General features: G+C 38.1%; 1 protein-coding gene across 3 annotated transcripts in view; it reads left to right on the top strand.

The window, feature by feature from the left end:
* The window catches only part of SLC12A1 (solute carrier family 12 member 1), a 49,995-nt gene that overhangs the window by 12,053 nt on the left and 20,753 nt on the right, over positions 1 to 17,189 (top strand). For 2 of the 3 annotated variants that reach the window (XM_065688917.1, XM_065688916.1), the window contains exons 5-15: positions 3,941 to 4,036; positions 4,689 to 4,828; positions 5,347 to 5,457; positions 6,409 to 6,520; positions 7,014 to 7,141; positions 9,281 to 9,365; positions 11,051 to 11,202; positions 12,818 to 12,925; positions 13,702 to 13,825; positions 14,777 to 14,878; positions 16,740 to 16,895. In XM_065688917.1, coding sequence (XP_065544989.1) covers positions 3,941 to 4,036; positions 4,689 to 4,828; positions 5,347 to 5,457; positions 6,409 to 6,520; positions 7,014 to 7,141; positions 9,281 to 9,365; positions 11,051 to 11,202; positions 12,818 to 12,925; positions 13,702 to 13,825; positions 14,777 to 14,878; positions 16,740 to 16,895 — 1,314 coding nt within the window. Of the gene's footprint in view, positions 1 to 3,208; positions 3,305 to 3,940; positions 4,037 to 4,688; positions 4,829 to 5,346; positions 5,458 to 6,408; positions 6,521 to 7,013; positions 7,142 to 9,280; positions 9,366 to 11,050; positions 11,203 to 12,817; positions 12,926 to 13,701; positions 13,826 to 14,776; positions 14,879 to 16,739; positions 16,896 to 17,189 lie in introns of all 3 variants that reach the window. The other variant, XM_065688919.1, reaches the window with a different exon arrangement.

Genomic DNA, 17,189 nt, shown 5'->3' with positions numbered 1-17,189 from the left:
AGTATTCCACTTTGGATTCTCACAGAATGGAAATACTAAGTAGACACGAGCCGAAGTCCAGACTCTGGCCTCAGGGCATTAACATTCGTTGGTCTTGCAAGATCTTGGATCAAACTCAGTGCTCAAATTCAGATTGTATATAAATATTATTCAATTCCTTGTTAATGAAACTGAAATGAAACACTGAATCAAAACATCTCCAGGATTCTGCATAGTTGAAGTCTCATTTCCAACAAAACACAGCAACTTTACAAGAAGTTTCACTTGAGCAAGACTGAGCTTTTAAAAAGAGAAACAAATAAAATGCTTATTAAGAAAAATAATCCAGCTACAAACTTACAGAGACATACATATGTTTAAAAAAAACGCAGTAAAAAGCCTCAACACCAAAGCAAAACCCAAACCAATAAAAGATCCAAAACTAAGCGGAAGAACTTTATTACTTCTGCAGTGCTCCATGCGTGGCTCTAGCACTGTGCCTGACAAAGGGGGGCTTGCTGATTTTATGATGCATACCAAATGAGAGTGCATAGCCCAGGGCACTCATAAGTATATGCCTTGCCATGAAAATTCTGCATCTTAATATTGCCAAGATTTTGCTCTGGGGTTTCATGCAAAATTAGTTTTTAAGGGCAGTTTAGTAACTTATTGAGATCATCAAGAAGTATTACTTTGTTTTGAGGTGTGAGAATAGCCATAGGCAAGAGTAATTCATTTTTGAACAACTTACTTAGCAGCCATATGCCTGGTTTTCGACCTAAACTTTAATCAGATTTTAACATTAATTTGCACCAACATCAGTTACAGCCTTTCTGCTTTCACATTTAATTTTACCATTTTAATTCATTGATAAGCAGGCTCTCCTTTCTTATGGTTTATTGCTCTGCGGTTGCTTTTTAAAATTGCATGCCTTATGTAAGGATGTTAACTTTACTTCCGAAAATGAGACATCAAATTCCATCTGAATAATTTCTCAATGCATTTTCTGAATGTCTTATAAGCAATGAGCTTTAAGTCCCTAGTCAAGCTGCTTAAGGAGAAAAGTGATGGAAGCTCATCATCACAAAGGCTCAGGGATTTCACTAGGTAATGCTGCTAACATGGAAATTAAATGAGTCAGTTAAACCACCATCTGGGCACCATTTATATCCCCATCATTTGAGGGCCAAAGAGAGAAAACCCAATTATTTCCATATCCTGATGGGCTGTCTTGGGTAAAAGCTCTTACAAGGGGAACAAAAAAATGTAACATTCTCCACCTATCACCAGCTGGGAAAAGAAGGACAGTATGGTCCTGACAAGGTTTCAGGTCCAAAACTAGTTATGTATGTCCACCTAATCTGGGGACCCTCCAAAGTCTGTATTTGTACCTGTACATGGAATGGTTAGCCAAAGGCAGGAAAAACCACCAAGTTACTGTTAACTGAAAATCTGTCCCTGAATATTACAATTCTGTTACATTATGTTAGATTATAATGACGTTTTGGTCAAGTCACTTTATTTTATGCATTTGTCTTCATAAATATTAAAATATTTTTTAAATTAACATTAAATCCTTCCCAAGGAGCTGTAACTCATCAAATTAGCAGAATATCTGACCCTATGTAGCATATATACAAACAACATGAATTGTGAAATGCAATAGAAAATCTTGGAAAAATCTTAGGATGCAACATACAGTATGAATCAAAGTAAGGAATCTGATCCGGAAGCCAGAAGGTAGAAATAGAGCAGATAAACCAATATGTTTGTAGTTGCAGAATCACAGTTTTAATTTGGACAAGCTCTGGTCAATAAATATTGCTACAAGCAATGTATGATCTTCAGTTCCACACTGAAGACCTATGTATCTTATGGAAACAAGACAGCTACTGTATAAGCGTTAATAAGTTTAGATAAAGCTAAGAACTGACTCCGTATTTGACACCAAACTGTAACTGTTTCAATTATTTTTTTCCCCTTCTCACATAGATAGAAATGGAAATAGAAGCAATAAAGTTGAGAGGAAAAAGTCGTATTATTTCTTCACCTGGCTTGGAACAAGAAAGTATTTGGCTCTGTAGTTCCAAAACACTTCTTGGTAGTGCCAGAAAATGTAACAGAAGCAATGGCTGCAATTGTAGCTTGGGATGCCCAGTTTGTACACAAAGAAATATTTTTCACTGGGCAGGTAGTATAGCCCTGGAGCAAGTAATCCAAAGAGGCTGTGGGATCTTTGTCCATGGAGGTTTTCAAGATAGAGCTAGCCAAAGTCATCACTGATTTAACCCTGTGTTGGCAATAGCTCTGCTATGACTGGGAGGCTGTTACAGACCTTCGGAAGTCACTTCTAACCAATGTTTCTATGATTCTAAATCATACTAGGCACCTTCCACCCATTTCTAACACAGTTTCATAAAGTTAACAGAAACCTGGCTATATAGCCGAAGACTGGAAACACTCAGATTTCAGACGCTACTCAGACTGAAACCCAGCTCACCTATAACTAATCACCTATCAGTGATCTTCAGGTGTCTGGTTATTTCTGTTTAATGATACAATTTTGTGATAATAGCTTAAAAAAAATAAATAAAAAAAAAAAGACTCTTAAGATTATATATTACAGGTCACCTGTCAAAGCAATATTGGCATCTTCATTTATGTTTATCTCCTGTTAAGAGTAAAATCACTTTTTGCAAGGAAAGAAGGAGATGAGAGAGTGGGGAAGCACAGCACTTGATAGCTTGGCACGTAAGGATATAGAAGGCTTGTACTCAGGTCTAGTTTCTCTACCTGATAGACTCTTTGTCCTCATGCACTATGAAACTATACAGTCAGTCTTTCTCTGATTCAATATCTAATTAACTGATGAAAGATGCTTAAACACACTTAAAGACACTTACACTTAAACAGTCCAGAAGTATATTAAAGGGAGATACAAGCATCCATGCTGAGGGACACTTGTGTGGTCATTTCCTCCAGCCTTCAAAAATCATGAGACCCTTTGGCTAGGGTACTGCTCTCAGAAAGAATCACCGCTTCAACACTGATGGGAATAATTTACTACTGTGACACGAACTCCTTGGAAATGTTCTGAAACTGCAAATGGTCAACAAACAATCTTTTCAGTTTATTGCTCTAATTCTGGCCTGAAAATTCAATTTAAAGAGAGTGATTTGTAGGAATCATGGAACATGAGTAAAACATTTTATCTTCTTATTACTGACAGGTCTTGGAGTAATCATAATTCTTCTCGCTACGATGGTAACCTCAATTACTGGGTTGTCAACTTCTGCAATAGCAACTAATGGGTTTATCCGTGGAGGTAAAAATCTTAGGGTTACTAATGCTTTCAAGCCCCAAAAGGTCTGTATGTATTATTTTCATATGAGGCAAACCAGAAGGATGATAAACCAAATGGTACAACTAAAGGAACCAGAAGGTAACAATTCTAGCCACTTCTAATCACAATTTATGGCATGTCTGAGTTGTCACTTTTAATAACCCCAGATTTCAGTTCAGTCCGTGAAGTACGTTTCAGATGTTCCTGCCTACTGCTGAGTGAGAGACAGCTTCTGGCTTTTCAAGTTCTTTTCTTACCTTTCAGCAGGTCTTTCTTATTCAGAGCATTTCAGGTTGGACATCCTTGGACAAACTGAGCCTGAGGCATCTCTTCCTCTCATTTTAAAGACTGATGCAGATCAGTGAATAGCTTCAATTTAATGCCTTCTTTATAAAACTCCTTACGTTTCAGCCACTCCTTGGAAGATGAGTAAATAATTTTGCTGGGAAAGTGCATGTCAGGTATTTTATGAAACAAAGTTCTAGTGCATTTCAGATCCTTAAAGTTGTAACTGGTCTGCTCTAGTCTCTCTGGGAAATGGCAAGTTCTTACTACATCCTTTAAGGAAAACAGGTATTTGAATATACTTGAATACACTTTCTTTTTCGGATCTTTCAGGTCTTGGAATCATAGTTATTGGTCTGAGTGTAGTAGTAACAACATTAACAGGTATCTCCATGTCTGCCATTTGCACTAATGGAGTAGTAAGAGGAGGTAAGTAATATGATCTCATGAAAAAGAAAAAAATCTGCAGATTTGGATTAGGAAAAGAAAAAAGAAATTAAGATAACTGTTATAAGCAAAGCAATAATAAATAAATATCTTTGGAATGATCTCTTTCAATACGTTAACAGTAAATTAAAATGTATATAATCTTAAACACTTCCTGATAATAAAGTATCAGTGAGATAAGATGAAATAATTAAATGACAAAGTAATATGCTCTATTTATGATGTTATGCAAAAAAGAGTTATGTATCACTATGCAGGAGCTTTAACAATGTGCCACAGAATATGATCTTTAGTGCTAACATTGGGATAGATCCAAGAAAGTTAGAATCCATCTGAAAGTAAGGTTCTTTCTGCCGTGTTACTATATTATGTATCATGAAAAATTATTTGAAGGTCTGGTTTTGCATGCTAATACGAGATTTTTGCAATAGAAAGGCATACAGAAAGGTCTGAAGACAGAACCAGTACAAAGCAAATTCCTTTTTTTAATCAGTGTTCTCTATTACTATAGGGCAAATAATGGTTATGTTTGTTAGGCTAAAAGCAGAGATTCCTGAGGTATTACTTATGTGAGAAAAATGAGCAGAACCTGAACGTTCAGTTGTGCTGAAATAGCAATCATTTCTGTCTGCAGGTGGAGCATACTATTTGATCTCCAGAAGTCTAGGCCCAGAGTTTGGTGGATCTATAGGACTTATCTTTGCATTTGCAAATGCAGTGGCAGTTGCTATGTATGTAGTTGGATTTGCTGAAACAGTTGTAGAACTTCTTAAGGTAAATGTAAATGTTTCATGTATATAACTAAATTGGGGGGGGGGGTGTTTTGGGCAGGGGGGATGTTTATTGCTTGAGATTTTTGGGGTTTGGAAGGGGTTGGGTTTTTTTGAGGAGGGCTTTATTTCTAGATTTTTGTTTGGGTTTTGCTTATTTGGTTGGTTTATATAATAGATTTAAGTGGTGGTACTTTTTAGCTGAGGCTTGAGGAACATCTTCAGCAAGGAAGAAGCTAGTCTGTCTAAACATGCCATAGGGTGCTTCGCAATTATTTCCACCTTACGAATATATTTCACACATTTCTCAACAAGAACCTCAAAATCAGAAAAGGAATAGACACCTAATTAGGCAGCCAAATAACCCCAGCTGCAAAGAGCCAGCCAGAACACAAAATCCAAACACTTGGTTTCACAGATCTCAGAAACTTTGACAGCTCACTTTCTATTTCACCTTATTACCTGATCCCACCAGTAGGGCAGAGAAAGACTGGCTCTAATAACATTTATTACTGCTTTCAGGAGAGTGATACACTGATGGTAGATGAGTCCAATGACATCCGAATTATAGGTACCATAACTGTTGTCTGTCTTCTTGGCATCTCTGTTGCTGGCATGGAATGGGAAGCAAAGGTAAACCTTTATAAGTACATAAAAGCAAGCAGTGTATTAGAATACTGTAAAGAATTTGTGAGTGAGGAATGGTATACAACAGGCGGAATTTTCAAAAGCACTGTTTCAGTTTATGCTTAATCTTTCTAGAAGCAATAGCAGTTTAATTATTGCTTTCAATGAAAACACAGTTACTCCATGCTCTTTCCTGTACATACATTTAGAAGGGAAGAGAAAGTCTGTGTTCTGCTGACAGCTTGATTATACTGATTTTTATAATTCATGGCACCATTAAGTGTCTTGGGTAAGTGCCCCTTTTGCCCTTATTTTTGACGCAGCTTGACAGAATAAACAGTAGTAAAAACAAGATAGGGTTTTATCACCATACTCACTCAACTGCACTCGCTCTACTCAGCAGAAGAGCACTATTTGGTATCCATTCCTTAACCACTAATGATTTCTGTTATTCCTTAACCTGTAAAAAGAAAAGTTCAAAATAGAAATACGTTAAAGGGTAAAATACAGCTATCAAAATCAGGTACAGAATAGCACCCTTATTTTTACTTTCTGCTGTGATGAAGACTAAAACTACTTGTAAAAGAGATCAGAAAAATAATTAGAGATTATAATCCTTGAAGTGACAACCCACCTCAACCAAACAAATTTTATAACAATATAAAAATGTCTTACACTTGATAGCAATGCATTAGCTATTTTATTTTGCCTTTTCTTGTAAGGAAACTATCATAAAATTAAATTATAACTATTTATTTCATATAGTTATAAAGCCCCGTAGTAAAATCTGCTGTTTTCATTAGCTGATTCAGCTATCTTGATGCCTGGTATTTAAAAAAACTACAGACATTAGTAATCTGTCATGGGGAACACATACAGATAACTTTCTATAAAGCCATCTCCATAGTCAATGCAAATTAAAATAATAAGGAACATGTTTTTTGTTTCTATTAATAGGCTCAAGTTATTCTTCTAATTGTTCTCCTTGTTGCCATTGCAAACTTCTTTATTGGCACAATCATTCCTACCAACAATGAAAAGAAGGCAAGAGGCTTTTTCAATTACCAAGGCAAGTAACCTCACTGTCTATCAGAAAATACTAAGTCCGCATTCTTTTTGGCTTCACACCAAGTTAAGGATTCCATTGAAAAAGGTCACAAGATCAGCACCTTCTACCAGAGTTTAAGTAAGCTTGCAAACCAAGGGACTTTATTTCATCTTTAATTTTGAGTCTGTCGCTCTGCTGCTGAAGCTGACAGCACAGTTAGCTGCAGCTTGAGTCATTTATATATCAGCAGAGCACATACAAACCTTTCCACAGAGCTAAGTGCAAGTGATGTAGTGACACTCCTGTCACTTCAATACAGATCTGTAGCTCTGAGATGCAGACAAGCACATCCTACTGGGGACCAGACTAAGGAAATCAAATTCACTTGGCTTATGATAAGAGACAGTTTCAAACCCAGTTGTCCAGACATGAAAGACTAGCTTATTCACCTCCTTCGTTAAGGAACTTTAGAAACAAATCATGGTGATATGTTTCATTTTCACTATATTTGCAGCATCAATATTTGCAGAAAACTTTGGACCAGGTTTCAGAAGTGGAGAAGGATTTTTCTCAGTGTTTGCCATCTTTTTCCCAGCTGCCACTGGCATTCTTGCAGGAGCCAATATCTCAGGAGATCTGAAAGTATGTATTTCATTATCTTCATAATACTAGCTGTAGGCTGAATAAAGAACAAGAAAACAAATTATGAATCAACACTGTACTCATGTCTTATTCTGGGAAGCAAAACTCTCCCTTTAAAAGTACCTTTTTTTTTATTTAAAAAAATCAGTTCACATTTTCTCTCCTAATGCCTTATGGCTATTTACAGAAATTACTGCATTTAGATTTGGATTGCTGTATCATTTAAAAACATGTTTCAATAACCTGTAATAATATACTATTAATGGTCCATTAGCAGCACACTACATCATAAGAGAAATTACATGTGTATCTTATGGCACTCTTACAAAATATCCTATAGCATCATCCAAAAAAGCATACCTGTAAAGCCCACATTTGTACTCACAAGAATCAGCAGAGACTGGCTTTTTCTATTCAGGGTCATAGCAAGGGCAGAGCAAACAGGGCATGTAATGAAAGCAAGTATGTCCCAATCCCATGTCACTACTGCAGCTCAAAGGAAACGCTGCTGGTTTGCAGATTTGACAAAAGGAGTCAAAGAGGAAGGGAAAGGAAGTCCAAAGGTGCCCAATTCTCTTGCTGTGGCCATTCTGCCAGGTGCCCACTCTCGCTGTAAAGCGGTGGTAAGATGATATTTCCAATATCTAAACATACTGCTAAATTAGAGACAGCAATTCAGTTTTACCTTTGAGTGCCCTCTAGTTTTCATGACTTTCCACAGTGTATTTAATGCAGAGTGTTTAAAGCTAAATGCAAAGCTGAAGTAATTCAAAGTTCAGTAAAACATTGGGTAAAATATCTCCAGTAAATGTGAGGCAATACTTCGTACTATTACAAGAAATTCAGAAAGGCACCAGGGGTATCCATAACTCAAGTCTTGCAATCTAATACTAAAGAAACCAAGAACAACAAAAGCCAAACAAGCAAAAACACACTCAAAGAAAAATAAAGTCACCAAAAAGTTATAGCTTACACCTAGATAACCCGAGCATGTCAAATGAAGTTATTTGGTTTTATCATACAGACACATTGTCTTGTAGAATTTGAGGATTCAACCAAAGGTCTGTTATTTCTGTAGTGGCACAGTAATCAAGTTCACCAGATCCTACCAACCCTGACAGCCAGTTCCGTTTCTCTTCCTCACACTGAGCTGCATGCCTTATCTCCTTTGTTTTCAGAGGACTGCTTTTGAAACAGAACAGAGACAAATGTGTAGAAACTGAACTACTAAGAGCATCTATGAGATTCCATTTTTAATTAAAAAAACCCAAAACATTGTACTTCTGCCCAGACAGACTGAATCAGCTTCACACAATCTCCACCCTTTTATCAAACAAAAATAATTCTTTTGCTATGTACAGTGCTCTCTACACATAGCAAACTCCCAAACCAGCAGCACTTCCTTCATAAGCTATTTGAAAGAGGCTCAGCTGACCAAAGGAGGCAGCTCTCCTGTTGGCTGTCTCCAGTTGTTTCAGTCTGGCAATAAGTGGATTTCTATTACCAAGTCCTCCAGGCTGCAGATTCCCCACTGAGCATGTTTAGATGCAGTAGACAGATCTAATTAAATTAACCAGCCTCTCCAGAATCTAAAAGACAAGCTAAGAAGTATTTAAAAAGTGTAACATTTACCAATCTACCAATCAAACTTTCTCTAGAATTTGTTATGAACAGCTATGTACACACTTCTGTAGCCACTACACATTCAAGCAGTGGCCTGGTCCAAAGCCTGCTTACAGACACAGCTAGTCTTCCTAGTGACTTCAGTGGGTTTTGGAGCAGGCCCTAAAGTGCTAACAGCATATTAAATATGTGTTTAATTATTGATAAAATTTAAAAGTTGTTAAGCTGCAAGAAGTTAAGATTTAATGTTGCAGTGTTTAAGATTGCAGCATGAGACTCCACATGCACATCAGAACTGTGCAAATTAATGTTACCATGATTTGAGGGTAAAAGGTCTTATGCAGCTGAAGTAAGTGACTTTGCAATTATTTTTCAGGTCAACAAATCCCTACTTATTTAAAAATCTTATAAAGGTATCTTCAACTCATAGTGTGGCAGGACTCCCTAGCATGCAAATGCAATCAGACTGCAGCATACAGACTCACAGTGTTTTCTGGATCACTACTTTGTTTTCAGGATCCTCAGAGTGCGATACCCAAAGGAACAATGCTGGCCATTGTTATTACAACAGTTGCTTACATTGGTGTTGCAATATGTGTAGGTAAGTTCAGAATCTCTGCTTCATGTCTTAATTTATACAGTTAAAGCTTGAAAGCCTGGTAAGCAAATGAATGATTAACCCCTCTGCTTTTTCATCCTGTGGATTTACTATTTAGAGAGATAGTTGTTTTGATTTTACTGTATGTAAAAACACTAGGGGGCAAGCAGCAGAAACAGAAGTTCCTGTTTGGCAGCTGGACTTTCATGTAACTTGTATTGTAACGTCTGCATTCAGTGCAAAAGATTCAGTGACAAAGGCCACTAGCATGTAGTATCCATGAACATAGTAAAGATTAAAGGAACCTCTGATCAATCTGCTGATCTTTTGTTCCTCATTCACACTGAAAATTCACATGGCATCTACTTTGCTCTCACTTGTCTTAATGAGCACTCAAGAATAACAGGGCAGCACATAGTTCATATGCTATATGTCAAAGACAGAAATCAACTGCCTGTCTTAAACAAGAGGCGCTATACTATTAGGTGCTTTACAATGTTAGAATGTGATGCAACAGAATGGACACAAAAGTAAAATGGAGACCTGTACTGAAACCATGAACTGTGTTGGAGGAACATGCAATTAAATTCTCATTACAAGGATACAATAAATCTCTGTTCAAGAAAAAGCTGGGTTTTTTTCCTATTTTAGTAGTTCAGTAAGAAACAGTGCTGTAAATAACACTCTTCCTTATGAGCAAATACCTCAATGCTGCATGAAAGCTCTGCGGGGAACTCCCTTTTCTGTGAGATGAATCAAAAGTCTTCCTGACTTTAGCGGTTCTTGTACTAGAGTCAAGCTGCAGCTCAGGTTATTGCATTATTTGGATCTAAATTTTGCCTGCAATTAAAGTTGAAGTAGTCATTCTTCATATTCTATTATAAATCTGTGTTAATGCATTGTTCTGTTCTCACAGGCAATAGCTGTATTTCAACTTCAGAACTGTCCATTTTTCAGTGCAACAATTTGATGGGTTTTGTTTCTGTTTGCATATTGGTTTACTAAACAGGCAATGATTACCTTGGGACTCAATAGCAACATTTTTGTCACATTTGAAGATACCATATAAATTTATGTTTTGGCCACTAAAGATGTTAAGATTAACACTCTAAGTTAACTCCATATGATTCTTCTGGTGGCAAGCAGAAAAAGACAACATAAATATTAATAAGACCAAAAAGAATATAGGTAATTCCTCCTGTTTAAAGTTTTTTTAACCATTCTGATATCAGTAGGGCTATGCCAACTTGAACTGGCATCTGGGTCTCTAAAGCAACTGTGTGTCCTTGTTAAAGAAGTGTATGTCTATACCTAAGGCCCTCACTGACCTGTTTCCTCTGAATACTGGCACTTGTAAAAGTGGTCACAGGCAGACAATGTACTTCTGAGTCAGTTAATTTATTATTTATCTCTGTCTGGTTCTCTAGTCTCAGATATCTGCTAGTTCTCATTAGTCAACTGGCTATTTATTTTGAAAACAATAGAAGTAAATATTTGCTTACAGATAACTTGAGAAATTAAGCCACACTAGAGGAAGTAATCCCTACCCGACATGAAATGTTGGTCTTTGGCATGAGACTATGGCAGCAGTTGTACAAAATGTGTGCAGACTAAAAGTCAAAATGTGTCAAGAACATTCATCCGATGTCACAAGGAAGGAAAATAATAATATATCATTGTTTCCACAGCCTCCTGTGTTGTACGAGATGCTACTGGGAACATCAATGATACAGTTGTACTTGGAATGAGCTGCAACGGATCATCTGCCTGCGGCCTAGGCTATGATTTTTCCAGATGTGCAAGTCAGCCATGTGATTATGGGCTGATGAATAATTTTCAGGTTTTAAGGAGATAATATATATATATATTCATGTATTGCTTATGATTATATATACAAACATGTAAAACCATTGTTTTCTGACAACTAAGTGCAACAGGACATCCACTTCCATCTAAAAAAAGTAAAAATTTATAGGAATAATCAAAGAGAAAAGTCCCCTGCATTCCACATTACCTTCATACTGCCCATCACTAGCCTTATCAGCACTGTGGTAAGATCTTTGCCTTCTCTTTCAACAAGTACCATCCTGTAGTGTATGCTGTAACATCTTCAGACTCAAAATCTAGACTTAACAGAGACCTCAGAGCTCCTGTTAGATGAGCAACTCATCTCACTGCTCTTTATACATGGATATGATTTTACCTCAGGGGTGCTGCGGTCACTGTTAAAGGTTTGTGCCACAGTACAAAAAATAGAGTTCTGACTTCTTAAAAAAGTATCCAAAAATAGTTGAGTGGAAAATCAAGTGAGAAGTAAAGGGGTCTTTCTCCTAGGCCAGGGAGAGACTACCTGCCATTTTTAGTCTTCAAAATAAAGCTTAGGCAAAGCATCAAAGTAAAGCAGTTCTTCTGCAGCCTGACAACCCCAGATGTCTGTTCAGCCCCTGAGCTTCAGGGCCTGCGAGAGGAGCTCACCACCCACCTGCACATGCTTTTCAAGTAGTCATTTGCAGTGTCTAAAGCCACTTGCTTTTTTCCCAGCTGGCTCTGCTAAATGACAGGGCTGGGTAACCACCTTAAAAGGGATATGCTGCCCCTGTCATAGACTGATTTCCTTCCTTTCTTTATCATTTGTTATGCCCACTCCCACCTCAGTTCAGCTGCCTAGGCCCGCGGTGATCCTTAAAATAGGTGACCTCCCTACAGCCAAACAGTTTTAACTTTGTGCATTTATCTTTGCCAGGCTAAAGCCAGAAAACAAATATGTCTTCATCTGACAGATCTGCAGAATTAACTGGTTTCTTTCCTGGAGTACTTCCTACGCACCAAAAAGCATCTGGCAATCACAGCTGTCCACTTCATCTTTTAGCTTTCTTGTCTGGTGTTTCCCAACAACTCTTTTGATTCAGTAGTTGCAGAGGCCAGTGCAGTCCCTCTGGGAGGCCTGAGGGAGGCCTCATTACTGTATCCAGCACTACTAAGCCAATACATTCAGGCATTTTCTCTCTTTTTTTAGCCATGTTAAATAATCAAGAAAAAAACTCCACCAAACCAAAGCAAGGGCCTCCAACCACATTTTATACCTTGGTGCTTTTTCCTGCCATTTCCATTTACACTTCTTGCTACCAGCTGACTGTTTACCCATCAAGTAGAGGCTGTTATTTACAGCAACCAGTTAGTAAAGGAGGTGAGAAAATCTCAGAGTACTCATCTGCCCCAGCAGACAGCTGTACACTTGTACAAAAATTTGGCTATGCCTCCATTGCTTTTTACTAAAACAGGAATAATAGTATTTCCCTACTTCACAGCTGATTTGTAGCATATTGAATTTAGAACTGTGAAAAGCAGAGACATGTAGAAACTGAGTACTGAAATGGGTCTGTGGTCAAAAGGTGTATCCAAATGCAAGCCTCACTATTATCCTCTCTTTTCTTTTTTTTTTTTTTTGCTTAAAGGTTATGAGCATGGTGTCTGGTTTTGGTCCTCTCATCACAGCTGGCATCTTTTCTGCTACTCTGTCATCAGCTCTAGCATCTCTTGTCAGTGCACCCAAAGTTTTCCAGGTAAAATTAAATTATCCATTTAATTTTATTCTGTTATACTTCAAAGACATACAATTTAGTTGAGGTCTATGTGCCAAATGCAATATATGTTTAAACAACACTTGCAGACTTGGGAGGAAGAGGCAGGGAAAACAGTATGTAGAATGTTCTTCTACAGAAATAGGCAAGTCTTATCACCTTCATAGTGTGATAATGTTCCTTTGGTCAGAGCTCAGCTTTGCTACAGGATATATGCGTGCTTGTTATAGATAGTCGCAAGGATACTTTCAGGACCACTTCTATCTTCTTACAGAAAACCATCCTGTAAGCACAGGAGTGCCAGCAATATGAAGGAGCCCTCAGGCCCATAAAGTTCAGGTGCTGGCAGATATGCTCAAACAGGCTGTCCAGAAGCTGTGTGGCCAGCAGCAATGCAGACAGAATGGGAACAGAGGGCATGGCACAGAAAGATAACCTGCACAACTTACACCAAACCACTGATTCATGCTTCAGTTTCCCCCAATTTAGATTCTATTTAGTTATTCAGTTGACCTTTTCTTTAAAGCACTGAATAAATATGGAAGGCTGTGATTCTGTTTTCCCACTATACAATAATATAGCAAGACATCACCTTATTTGAATGTTTACATGCCATAGCAGTAGATGTACTTGAAACACTAAGATAGTCTTAATTTTTGTTTAGCAAAAGCTTAGCAAACTGTCATTCTCAGACAGCAAACAACTTCTGATGCAAGAAAGCACTGCCTAACAGAATTAAGTTCTGGTTTGTCTACCAGGCTCTTTGCAAGGACAACGTCTACACAGGGCTCCACTTCTTTGCCAAAGGATATGGAAAAAACAACGAGCCCATCAGAGGATACGTTCTCACTTTCGTGATCGCTATGGCATTCATTTTGATTGGTCTGTATATTGTTACACAACCACTACGATCTCATGTTCTGAAATGGTATTAACTGATAATTTAATGCAATTGTTAGATATCGCTGGAAAAATTTCCAGTCAGGTAAGCTCTGACATAAGCCCAAGTGCACGCAAAGCCTTGGAAGCAATTCCATTATTCTTAAATAGGACCAAAAAAAACCCAAAACAGCAGGGAGTATAATAACATTTCTAGTAATACCACCACAGCTTCATTTTCAAAGGTGCAGAATAAGTGCAATTCCCGTTCACTCGCTGGAAGGGGCAGCGCTTAGAACTGTATCACATAAGGCAAAGTCACCAACTTTGAAAATAGTTTTCCAGTTTGTACTGCACAAAGCTCTATGGTAATTCTGAGCTAATTAGGAAGCCTACTCCGCCAAGCCTTCCACACAGTCAGCCCCAAAGCAAATCCCAGTTTGCCAGCAGTGGTGGTAGAAAATCCCTGCTGTCATATTTAGGGGATTTTTAACATTAGTTTTTCCAAGATTTGAATGCAAACTGTGTGACACGAAGCAAATGGGAAGTTTAGTATAGAAAATTCAGATTACCATTTAAAAGGCAAAACAGTAAATTTTAACTCTGTGTCTTTTGTAAAATGCATCTGTCCTCTCAATTAAAAATGAATTAATTCTGAAATTTACACCAACTCTACATCATTAAGAGCCAGTCTGTAGAATCAGAGTATCAAGTACAACTTTGCATAGCACATCATATTATTAAAATCAGCATCAGCAGACACTACTCAATATGAATGAAAATATATCAAGGTGGCTTTACATTAGAACCACAGGAAAATACTCAGGCTATTTCTGGAAGACAAATTCTGACAGTGCCCCCAAATCTGACAGATTTAATACATCATCAGGAAAAAGCTATCTACAGTCTAGGGAACTGGTGCCTATGTCTGACTTGTGTCTGTCTGTCTTGCAGCTGAACTGAATACCATTGCTCCCATCATCTCCAATTTCTTCCTGGCTTCATATGCTTTGATTAATTTCTCCTGCTTTCACGCCTCATACGCAAAATCTCCAGGTGAGTGAGTCTGCATTCACCAGTGATTTAGAAGTTGGCTTCACAGCAAGGTTTTGACTCTATGTCAGAGAAAGCTGCAGTCCCTGTAAAATACCTAAGCTGTGTGATCTGAGGTTTTACTGCTCTCATGGAATATGATGAGATTTTATTTATGTTCTAAAGATAAAAAATAATAGCTCTAGTCCTTCCATTCCTTACAGTTGTACAGAATGAAAAAGACTTTGGTGGATCCCACTGCAGCAGCAAAGTTCCTCCTCAGGGTGTTTTTACCTCCTCACTATCACACAATGTGGGTGGATAAAAACCTATGCCAACTCTAGCCACATAAAGCAAGCAAGGTATAGTGGGGACCTGATATGCCCTTCTCCAAATCTACAGTGAAATTTACAGGAAGGTTCATAAGAACAGTAATTGCATTAGAAAGGAGACTGTCTGGAAAGGAACACGTAGAACAAGACCAGGTCCACCAAAAAGCATCAGCAAAGCTCTGCAGTTGCTAGTAGCAAATTGTAAGGTGAGGTGCAATGAGGTCATGTTCAAGGCTAGCACATTTGTGCAGCAAAGGAACATACTGGCTTTCAGGCTTGTGCATCACCACAGCAGAGTAATTCTCATCGTCTATGATTCTATGATTCTATCTTCATGAAGGAAGGGGTGACACCTTCAGGACTAAAGTCAATCATCTGAGCAACACTGGTTTTAGCACACAGGGAAGACAATTTCCTGCCATTGTGAATCAATTATTCAATTCAAGGAGCGAGGAATACATTTTTGACTTCCAGTGTGAAGAAACTGCAGTAGTGACATTAACACCTCCATCAGCTTCCTTCCTATAGATCTGCACGGTGCCATTTGTTCACAGGGCAGAAAAGATGAGCACTTCTGCTAATTACCTGCACAGCTGAACAAATGCAGATCTGCTCCAGACAGCCTTGGAGCCGAGTAAAAATTACCTCTGTAGACTTCGTCTGCGTGCATCCGACTCTACTCTGCCACTACTTAACATTTGAGACAAAACTGCAGCCATTTTTCTTTTCTCATTTCCTCCAGTTATTTTCTGCCAATTCACAGTGATAGATTATCATAATTGCAAGGCTGCAGGACAGCAAATTTCTTCACAGCAGGACCCTCCCATTCCCTCATTACAAAGATGATCCAGATAGGGTTGCTTAGCCTCTTCTTGCCTCTGCTGTGTTTTTTCCCTTCTCCAAAGAGTCTGCTCTGTAGAACACCTGGCAGAGACCTGCAACCCATGGAGGCTCACTGCTCGCCTCACCATTTTAATTGCTAGCAGGGGATGGATTCAGTACTGCAGCTGAAGAGCAGCAGGAATAATGTCTTTTTAAAGTCAATTGCAAATGATTTTATTTTTCTGCAGTGAGGCCAGGCAATTTCCAAGTTTAAGGCAGGTGCACTTATGGTATTGGGATAAAACTCTCCTCTCAGCGTTAACTCCCATTAAGAAGTTTTATGTATATGCATCAAAAGGACACAGTAGCCAATTACCTGCAGTTACAGGAAAATCTATTTTCAGTTCTGAACCAGTGAGCTTTAATTTGGCAAAAAAAATACACAAAACCAGAATGGCTACTCAAAGCCAGGCTGGACAATGCAGTTGGAAAAGGTTTGTAGTAAAAACCTTGTAAGACCCAGTACTCCATATGTATTGAAATCTACATCAGCAAACACCTGAAATTATCTGTTTATACAGTGCCCAAGAATTTGTACATATTACTCCCACCCCTTCTGACAGAGCCAGGAACAAATTGCATGTGGGTTTGTATATGCAAAAGAATCAATGGATCACCATTTGATCTATGTATTTTATGCTCTTCCAATTTCCTCAATTCTCTTTAAACAGGCTGGAGACCTGCATTCAGATATTATAACATGTGGGTGTCACTCTTTGGAGCCCTGTTGTGCTGTGGTGTCATGTTTGTCATCAACTGGTGGGCAGCTCTCATCACTTATGCCATTGAGCTCTTTCTATATATTTATGTAACATACAAGAAACCAGGTAAGGGCACAGATCAGTATTGTTTTGTGTATGTATTATACAGCCAGACTGAATTTTACAGAAATTAATTCTGCTTACAGAATAAGACATTACTTTTTCTCCAATACTTACTTTATATCCCATTATATCCCACCGTATATAATACAGATTAAGATGATAGCATGGTGAATTTTGCCTGTTTAGCAGACACTTTGAGCATGGTTCAGGGGGTTGTGTAAACATTGCAGCATACAGGTTTATTCCTACCATGTCTTCCCTATGTTTGGGAGTATCACTCATAATATTTTTCCATCC

The sequence above is a fragment of the Lathamus discolor genome, chromosome 8, assembly GCF_037157495.1.
Source record: "Lathamus discolor isolate bLatDis1 chromosome 8, bLatDis1.hap1, whole genome shotgun sequence".
Lineage (NCBI taxonomy): Eukaryota > Metazoa > Chordata > Aves > Psittaciformes > Psittacidae > Lathamus > Lathamus discolor.
The sequence above is the reverse complement of the archived record's forward strand: the minus strand, read 5'-3'. Positions and strand labels throughout refer to the sequence as shown.